General features: G+C 44.4%; 1 protein-coding gene across 1 annotated transcript in view; it reads right to left on the reverse strand.

The window, feature by feature from the left end:
- Positions 1 to 8227, reverse strand: part of LOC310991326 (zinc finger MIZ domain-containing protein 2-like) — a 32975-nt gene extending 24748 nt beyond the window's left edge. The window contains exons 1-3 of the mRNA XM_083978983.1: positions 7905 to 8227; positions 2429 to 2524; positions 1008 to 1122 (exon numbers count right to left, since the gene is read on the reverse strand). Coding sequence (XP_083835109.1) covers positions 1008 to 1122; positions 2429 to 2478 — 165 coding nt within the window. The 5' untranslated portion in view covers positions 2479 to 2524; positions 7905 to 8227. The remainder of the gene's footprint in view (positions 1 to 1007; positions 1123 to 2428; positions 2525 to 7904) is intronic.
- Between the last annotated feature and the right edge of the window lie 1769 nt (positions 8228 to 9996).

A 9996-nucleotide genomic window follows, 5' to 3' on the forward strand; every position in this document is an offset into this window, starting at 1 on the left:
CCGTTTTGAAACCAAAATAGATGAGCGGTCGCCACAGACTGGTTCATTGAAGCAGAAGTAAGCAATATTTTTGTGTTAATATAAGTCTTAAATAGTTGTATCTTCCGACAGCAATCACTTACATAGAGTGTTTGGTCTGAAACACGGGTCTCTCAGTCCCTCTGCTCTGCTCTGAGCCGAAGAGAAAACTTTCCTCGTATCCTACAGTTTTTATCCAATGAGGAGAGAGAACGGCATGCAGGGCTGTGTGTGCAGCCAAGGAACGCCGTGAATGTGGTGACGTAGGGACGAGGACTGTTATGGTGCGTTCAAGGCAACTCGTATTTTTCCGACCTGTGAAGTGGTACCAGTTCGATCTGGTACGAGTTCACCGGTCGGAAGTTACGAGTGGCCGTTATAGTGACTTTCACCGGTAAAACAGGTCGAAAAACACGAGTGGGTTGCCTGGAACGCTACAAAGTCGTAAATCGTGACTTGAAGCTGTAATTTACGGTTTCAAAAGCCTGCCTGGAACGCAGCATTAGCCAAAACGACCGGATCGCTTACTTCTGCTTTAATGCAAACACTGCTGGTTGATAAGTTTGGTTTTAACCACCACTAGCATGCATGTGCGCTTCTCTCTCTCTCTCTGTGTGAGTGAGTGCAGCAGATCCATCACATCAGGGGAAAACAGGTGATGATCTGTTAAAAGTATTTCTGGGAGAAGATCCACAATTTGCTAAATTAGCTGCACAATATGTAACATTCTGCCACGATACTAGAAAAGTACACGAATGCTGATCAGAACCACTATTGATGTCATTTAATATTGTTGTCGTTTTTTTTATTATCATTTGTTACTCTCATCATTTAAGAACAATATGTGTATGTTTTATATATAACAACTTGCAACAGTCTAATGATGCCTCTTACCACACACACACATTAGTTATTTTGTGTTTCATGTGATGTAGACCGTGTGTAAGAGAGAGAGAGAGAAAACAAAGACCTTAATGATGATGTCATACCTGGCTGGCCGAGGGATTGGTCACCCCCCAGACGGTGGTTACCACGGAGAGGGACCCTGTGGGCTGATTGGTCTGCTGCTGCCAGCTGGAGGGGTCGTAGGGGTACGAGCCGTCGCTAAGGAAACGGAGGGAGGGAAACATGACAGGTCACATGACTCTCAGGGAGCTGGATCACATGGTACAGAAACACCTGCCGCTCTGTGGGGGGGCGGGGCTTCAGAGGAGGGGGCGGGGCTTCAGGGTCAGCAGGTCGTTACATATCAGCCTATTAGATATTTTACTCTTTTATCCACCACTTTCCGGAGAACGACGCTGGGTGTCGCCATGACACTCCATTCATTACATTTTAGATTAACGTTAGCTGGGCTAACCGTTAGCTGGGCTAACCGTTAGCTGTTAGCCGTTAGCAGTGTCAATAAACAATAACTCAATAAATGGCCCATGAAAAAAATATTTTCTCCAGCGGATATCTGAGTTCCAACATGACTGAGCTAACTGGAGTAGTTTCATGTCGTGTCCGACAACGGGAGGGTTTTAACAGCTGACGTCCTGCTGTTAGCTTAGCTACTGCTGTTAGCTGTCAGCAGCAGCAAAGCTAACAACTACGACAACCATGACTAATTACAGTAACGTGCACACAGAAATAGTAGCCTAATGTTTGTTCAATAATTCATTTTCTAGACTTAACAAACATCAGATTTAGTCAAAACGGTTTTGGCAGCCGGAGCCTCCACATTTGGTGCCTACACCGGTGGCTAACGCTACCAGTTAGCCGCTAACGCTACCAGTTAGCCGCTCGCTAGAATGCTACTACGAGGTGAAACGGAAGTTGAAAACCGACTTCCGTTGTGGTGTGACGCAATGGATCATGGGAAAATAAAGTGGTGGATACATGTCCTGGTATATTTTACTCTTATATCGAGTCTATGGAAACACCGACAGAAGCAGCAGGACAGACACAGACAGATGGATAAACGGTGACGTTAATAATAACGGCCGTCGGCAAACCAACCGGATGTCATTTTACTCCACCAGAGAAAGACGGTAAAACAGTACCACATCATCACCATGACAACATGTTGTCACACCACTTGTTTACATAGACGCTTGTTTATCCTGTTACATGCAGCGTCTGTTGTCTGTCTGACGTCTGCCCCATTTCACCTGAATGCAACATCAAGAATACGTTCAGATATGCAACCGCACCGCTAGATGGGGGGAATTCCTTCGTACTATACCTTTAAACATCTGAATATAATTTGACTATTTAACATAAGGAGCGTTAAGCCTGGTTTATGGTTCTGCGTCGTGTTGGCGCCGTAGCTACGCCGTAACTAGTGTGTGTGTGTGTGTGTGTGTGTGTGTGTGTGTGTGTGTGAGTGAGTGAGTGAGTGAGTGAGTGAGTGAGTGAGTGTGTGTACCTGTGTGGGTTGTTGGCCAGTCCAGCCTTCATCTGGTTCAGAGGGTTCATGGTGGAGGGGGCGGAGTCACTGGGGTCCAATCAGACGCTGAGACTCCTGGAGAGAGAGAGAGAGACGATGTCATCGATCATCAGCTCAACACAGACTACATTTCCCATCAGCCCCGTCACCTCACACACACGAGTTAAAAGGGACAACGAGGAGTTTTGTTAAAGCGAAGTGTTTCCACACTACATTTATGAGCCTCCGCACCGTGAAATTCTTTGACCGGTGCAAGACAGACTCATGTTTTCATTCATCAAGAATTAAAGTCAGAGGTTGGAAGACGATCACATACCGTCGTAGTTCCCACCATAAACGGAGATTCGGCGGCGTTATTCTCATGACTCGCCACGAAACCGAAAGTAAAGAAACGCTGGTCGGCTCGCCCAGCATTTCCAATAGGGCTGGGACGATATGCTTTTCTCCTTTTCTCATGATTTTTTGGATGGCGAATATACTATAAATACTGTAGGAGCCTATAAATTAACATACTCCATTATAAAGTGAACTTAAACCCTTTTCAAAGCCTGTACTCTCTGCATGTAAAAGAGGCTAACAAATACACATTGCACAATATTAAAAAAAAAAAAAAAAAATGTTTTTTTTTAATCGATTTTTGAAAAGAAAAATCGATTTAAAAATCGTCAAAAAAAGATATCGCGATATCTATGTGAATCGATTTTTTCTCCCACCCCTAATAATAACAAAATAACCATAGAGACAAAACCATAGATTTATCTAAAATTAATAAATTTTTAATAAACCAACCAACTAATAGTCAATCGATCACTGTGATTGATCTATTGGAGGATGAGGTCATCAGGTCATTAGCTTGTTTATTCAGGGTTTCCTCTACATGCAATTGATCGCGGCGCACCGCCACGGCAAAATAAAAGCCGCCACACACCTTCATAATGATGATTTTTTTTTTAAATGTCAAATGTTAAATCAATGTAAAGCAGTGTTTCCACTCCACAGTTACAACTTTCCACTTGGTTTAGGTGCTTTTCTTTTCAGTCACAGCTTAGTTCTTCATAGTTCCTCCTCAGTAAAAACGAAAGTTATCAACCAGCTCATCCAGCGTTTTTCATTAATATGTGGCAGCCGTGACTCTCTCCCTTGTCCACACACGAGCAGGGGGGGGTCAAGAAGCACTTCTGCCCCTTAGCTCTGTGTGTGTGTGTGTGTTCATCTCTCGCGCTCTGTTTAGATTAGTAAACTAGGGTTCCTACACATTTTAAATTTCCAAATTCCATACTTTTTCCAGACCCTAATTTCCGGGCTTCCACTGCAAAAAACTCAAAATCTTACCAAGAATATTTGTCTTATTTCTAGTCAAAATGTCATTTCTAGTCAAAACAAATCTCATTATACTTAAAATAAGACTCATGACATAAAAAGTAGCTTGTTTTACTTCTTTCAAGCTGATTTTCACTTGAAAAAAGTAGAAAAATCTGATAGTGGAGCAAGTTTTTCTTTCTTATTACAAACACAAAAAACTTGCTTTCACTGGCAGATTTTTCTATTTATTTCAAGTGAAAATTTGTTTGAAACAAGTGAAAATGATCTAAAATGTTTAGGTGATGAGTCTTATTTTAAGTGGAAAGAGATTAGTTTTGACTAGAAATGAGACATTTTGACAAGAAATAAGACAAATATTCTTGGAAAGATTTTGAGTTTTTGCAGTGTCTCAGTAAAAAAATTCAAATAATTTGTGACATTTGAGCCAATAGATGTGTTTCATGTTAATAAATCATGCAATTAATCATTTGTTTTCATTATTCTGCATTTGTATGCCATTATGTAACCAAATCATTTCCAGGAGATTGTAGCTAGGTAGCCTACAATAGCACATACAAAATGTGAATAAGACTGAATAAGTATTAAGATAAATATATTTCCATACAATAGTTTCCATTTTCCATACTTTTCAAGACCTGGAAATGTATAAAATCAAATTCCATATTATTCCATACTTGCCTAGGAACCCTGATAAACACAAATAGGCTACAAACGTACACACAGTGGCCTCACGTACGTATTTGTCAATCGCGGTGTTTTATTTTGAAAGTTGACCGGATTCTCTCGTGTTTCTTTGTGTGACTTCCTGCCAAGATTGACGCGGTCGCTCGCGGCTCGCGCACAAAATAGACCCGACGCTGATCGCGAGGCGGCCGCGGAGGATTTGGACGCCGAAATGAAATATTGGTCTCTGGTTATTGACCTTTGATCACTGATCAGACAGTGGACAGGGTTTTTCAGCCCCGGTCGGTGAGTCGCTTCAGTCTGAGCTTCACATCCATGATTCAACTTTCCTGGATGTTACCGTGTCATTGAACGCATCATCAGCCCGGCGCCTGATTGGCTCAGAGCCGCTCACAGCTCAGACATGTGACGGTGATGATGATGAAGAGTGTAGGCCAGAGTCTTCATCATCACCACCACCACAGGAACAGAGGAAGTGAAACCAAACAGAGGAGCATTAAAGGAGGATTCCGGTCATTTTCTAAGTAACGCTCTACAGCTCCAGGTCTCTGAGTGTAACCATAGGAACCAAGCTCTCCTCCTGCTAGCTGCTAGCTGTTAGCTGCTAGCTGTTAGCTGCTAGCTGCGCTGCACTGCAGTTAAACAGAGAAGTAATGGAGGCAAAACTTTGACTTTGGCCTCAAAATATCACTACACACGCTTTGTAACATCCACCAGTTGCTTATCACACAACACTGACTGTGTATAAACTCTGTTAAAGGGATAGTTCAACATTTAGTCAAACTGGTTGTTATTATCTCATAGCGTGGTGAATGTGCAGGTCACAACTTGTCCACCAGAGCGTTGTGGAGTTGTTGGATTGTGTATTTGATGAGTTTGATGAGGGAAACCAAGAAATCCCATAATGAGCCTCCGTAGCGTAGCTCTGAGCAGCTCACGGCTCTGCTCCGCCGTTCTAAAAACAGCTTGCACCGACAATTAAAGGTAACGAACCTACTGCTATGACTATAGGGATTATGGCGATGGGAACAATTTGCCAAAATGTTGAACTATCCCTTTAATATAAGAGAGCAGTGTTAACATGTGTGTTTTCATCACGTAGCTCTGTTGATGCTGCCTTCCTGGCTAGACCTGACTAGTCATTGCAGGTGCAAGTCAATGTGTGTGAGGACCATGAATGAAAATGACATGTCAATATTTGTTTTGCATGTCAAGTAATAGCGTGCGCCCCTAAAATTGTAAGTTAGGGGCCACTGTTGCTGAAGCCAGCATGAACAGAGCTACGTGATAAAAACACACAGTTAAAGGAGAATTCCGGTCATTTTTGACCCGTAAACCGTTGTCCTGATGGTCACTCAGTGTTGTGGGGAGCAAAACCTCGACTAAAATTGATGCAGGCAAACCAGAGTTAAAAGTTTTTTAGGGGTAGATTTAGGGGTCAAAAATGGCCGGAATTCTCCTTTAACTGCTGCTCTCTCATAATAACAGAGTTATACACACTCAGTGTTGTGTGGTGAGGAACTGGTGGATGTTGTAAAGCATGTGTAGTGACATTTTGAGCATAAAAGAGGCCGAAGTCTCTGTTTAACTGCAGTGTAGCGCAGCTAGCAGGTTTAATGAAGAAGCTGCACGTTTGTCTTGGTGCACCTGAACGCATCACGTGCTGCCTTTTCAACCTGACATAAACCTTACAAACACAGTTTACTTTTTTAACCTTAAAGTGTGTGTGTGTGTGTGTGTGTTGTTTTAAATGTTGGAAATATTTGTTCTATAAATAAAGTCATCATTAATAATAAGACAAATAAACAAACTCTCAGTGACCTTTAGTTCTTATGAAACTTTTCCTGGAAAAGTTCCCTCCCGTACTATTTCCTAGGAAAGATGACACACACACACACACACACAGCTGGGAGAGTGGAGCGGGGAAAGTTTGTATCAACAGCAGCACGAACATCAGTTAAATAATCAATAGCTGCCTGATCAGATCAATAATCTACATTGACCATCTATCAGCTTCTTTCACCTCCATCTCTCTCTCGTGTGTGTGGAACTGGCGCCACATCCCCGACCGACACACACACCGACCGACACACACACACACACACACCGACAGCTGATTATTATTGATTCATTCATTATTAGTTTTGTCTTTAACTGGTTCAATAATAGTTGTTGTTGCTGTGAATCAACTGACCCATGTCATGTCAGGTGTCATTATAAAGCTCTAGTTCTCCTCAACAATGATGTAAAAAAAAAAAAAAAAAAAAAAGTAGGATTGACAATAACAATCTCTGTAATTTTACAGTTCAAGTCTTTAAAGAGTTTTTCAGACTCAGACTCTGAGCTTCAGCAGCACTTCCAGACACCAAACCTTCCACTTTGATCCCTTTCTATATTCTGAAGGTTTTTACAGAGGGGATTGTTGATATATCATTCACAGCCTCATTTATACAATATTTTATTCCTAAAAACATTGAGACATTTGACTTTTTTAAAGGGCTGGTGACAGTATTTTCTCATTTACACAGTGATAAAAAGAGATATCAACAATCCTCCTCTGTAAAAACTAAAGACTCTAATATGTAAACTAAATAAAAAAGTAGCTTCATCCATTGTTGGGATTTCTGTTCTGGAAATATATGGGAATAAGCGCATATTTCATTAGATATTGCCTCATTTACATTATTAAACATAGAACTTGTAATCATCATTCATGTGAGTGATAAACTTGGGAAGTTTCATGATGATATCTGGTAGTTTTTTTTTTTTTTTTTTTTTTAACCCTGTTCACCTGTAGTGTCTCAGTTTAATAATAATAATAAAAACAACAACCATCTGGTTCGAACCGTCCGACAAAATGAAAGAGTCCGGAGACATTTTGAGATTCCCTGTAGCGCTGGAGGAGCTAATGCTAACGTGCTAACGGATACGGGCAGTTGACTAGCTGTTAGCTGTTAGCATCAGGCTAACGAACCAGAAGACGACGGCCGTGTAGCGCGGCCAGGCGGCCTGAAAACACAACACCACACTTCCTCGAACCGAAGTGTCAGACACGGAGAGTGGGTTTTAAAATATATATATAAATTGTTTCGATAAAAAAAAAAGAATAAACCCCCCAACCGTCGCTGTCGCTGGCACCGAGCTAGCCGCTAGCCGTTAGCAGTTAGCCGTTAGCTCAACGGGCTGTGACAATGGAAGCTAAGAGGCTAACAGTTAGCTTCCTCCTCCAGCACAAAACAGTCGCTTAATGTCGGGGAACATGTGGCTCTGCGCCGGGCAGCAGCAGCGGAGGAGGCTCCGAGGGGCTCGAACCTGGTACCCTGCGGTCCCCAGTTTACAATACAGAGCCGTTAAACACACACATACACAGAGAGAGAGAGAGAGAGCCGCTTCTCCTCTCTCCTCTCCTCTCTCTCCCCCAGCAGCAGCAGCAGCACAGCGGCGTTACCTCCTCTGCTTCCCCGCTGTCCGAGCGCTGCTCCGCGGCCCCGCAGTCTCAGCTCCTCCGGGGCCTCCGGGGCATCAAGGACCGGGCAGCTCCTTCTCCTTCTCCCCGTTCAACTCCTCCACCACCTCCTCCTCCTTCTCCTCCAACCAGCTCCAACCAGCAACAACCACCGCAGCAGCAGCAGCAGCAGCAGCACCGGGAAAAAGCTGCTCAAACACGGCCCCAATATCCAAATGTGTCCCGGTGAAAAGCGTCCGGGTAGTCTGGTTCTCTGCGTCTGATTATCCGGCTTCAGGAGGCGACACCACCATCCCCCCTCCTCCTCCTCCTCCTCTCTCCTCCTCCTCCTCCCAGCTCAGGGAGGTTACACACACACACACACACACACACACACACACACACACACACACACACACACACACACACACACACACACACACACACACACACAAAGAGATAAACACGAAAGGGGCAGCGTAGGGATCACGGTCCGGTCAGTGAGAGGAGGAGGTCGAGGGCTGCAGGAGGGAGAGGAGGAGGAGGGAGAGGAGAGGAGAGGAGGAGGGAGAGGAGAGAGAGGAGAGAGGAGGAGGGAGAGGAGGAGGAGGGAGAGGAGAGGAGGAGGAGAGAGAGAGGAGAGGAGGAGGAGGGAGAGGAGAGAGGAGGAGAGAGAGAGGAGGAGGAGGGAGAGGAGAGAGAGAGGAGAGGAGAGGAGGGAGAGGGGAGGAGAGAGAGAGGATAGGGAGAGGAGGAGGAGGGAGAGGGAGAGAGGAAGAGGAGAGGAGAGGAGAGAGGAAGAGAGAGAGATGAGGAGGAGAGGAGAGGAGGAGGAGGGAGAGGAGAGAGAGAGGAGAGGAGAGAGAGAGGAGAGGAGGAGGAGGGAGAGAGGAGCTGAAGACAGAGGAGGAGAGAGGGAGAGAGGAGGCAGCGGAGGGTCAGAGTGGAGAACTGCAGCGGGGAGGAGGAGGAATGAGAAGGAAAGAGGAGGAATAAGAGGGAAAGAGGAGGAATGAGAAGGAAAGAGGAGGAAGAGGAGAAATAAGAAGGGAAGAGGAGGAATAATGAGGAAAGAGGAGGAATAAGAGGGAAAGAGAGGGGGAAGACAGGAGGACAAGGAGGAAAGAGGAGGAGGGAGAGGAGAGAGAGAGGAGGCAGCGGAGGGTCAGAGCGGAGAACTGCAGCAGGGAGGAGGAGGAAGAGGAGGAATGAGAAGGAAAGAGGAGGAATACGAGGGAAAGAGGAGGAATGAGAAGGAATGAGAAGGAAAGGGGAGGAAGAGGAGAAATAAGAAGGGAAGAGGAGGAATGAGAAGGAAAGGGGAGGAAGAGGAGAAATAAGAAGGGAAGAGGAGGAATGAGAAGGAAAGAGAGGAGGAATAAGAAAGAAAGAGAGCAGGAAGAGGAGGAATAAGAAGGAAAGAGAGTAGGAATGAGAAGGAAAGAGGAGTAATAAGAAGGAAAGAGGAGGAATGAGAAGGAAAGAGAGGAGGAATAAGAAGGAAAGAGAGGGAAAGAGAGGAGGAAAGAGAAGGAATAAGAGGGAAAGAGATGAGGAAGAAAAGGATAAAGGTGAGACGAGGAAAGAGAGCAGGAAGAGGAGGAATAAGAAGGAAAGAGGAGGAATGAGAAGGGAGGGGAGGAATGAAAATGAAAGAGAGGAGGAAGAAGAAGGAAAAAGATGAGGAAGAAAAGGAGAAAGGTGAGATGAGGAAAGAGAGCAGGAAGAGGAGGAATAAGAAGGAAAGAGGAGGAATGAGAAGGAAAGAGAGGAGGAAGAAAAGGAGAAAGGTGACGAGGAAAGAGCAGGAAGAGGAGGAATAATGTGATTGATTGATTGATTGATTGATTGATTGATTGATTGATTGATTGATTGATTGATTGATTGATTGATTGATTGATTGATTGATTGGGAATAGTGGTTGGTTTGGTTTTTACAGCCGATGATCTGAATTTGAACATTGGATCCTACATTTCCCACAATGCACCGGGGCAGTGTCCCTGCTGCCTGGCAACCGACCACGTCTCCACTTAGCAACAGAGAGCATGTAGCCTGATGACATCACACACACACACACACACACACACACACACAC

This window comes from Trachurus trachurus, assembly GCF_905171665.1.
Source record: "Trachurus trachurus genome assembly, chromosome: 9".
In the NCBI taxonomy this organism is placed as follows: Eukaryota; Metazoa; Chordata; class Actinopteri; order Carangiformes; family Carangidae; genus Trachurus; species Trachurus trachurus.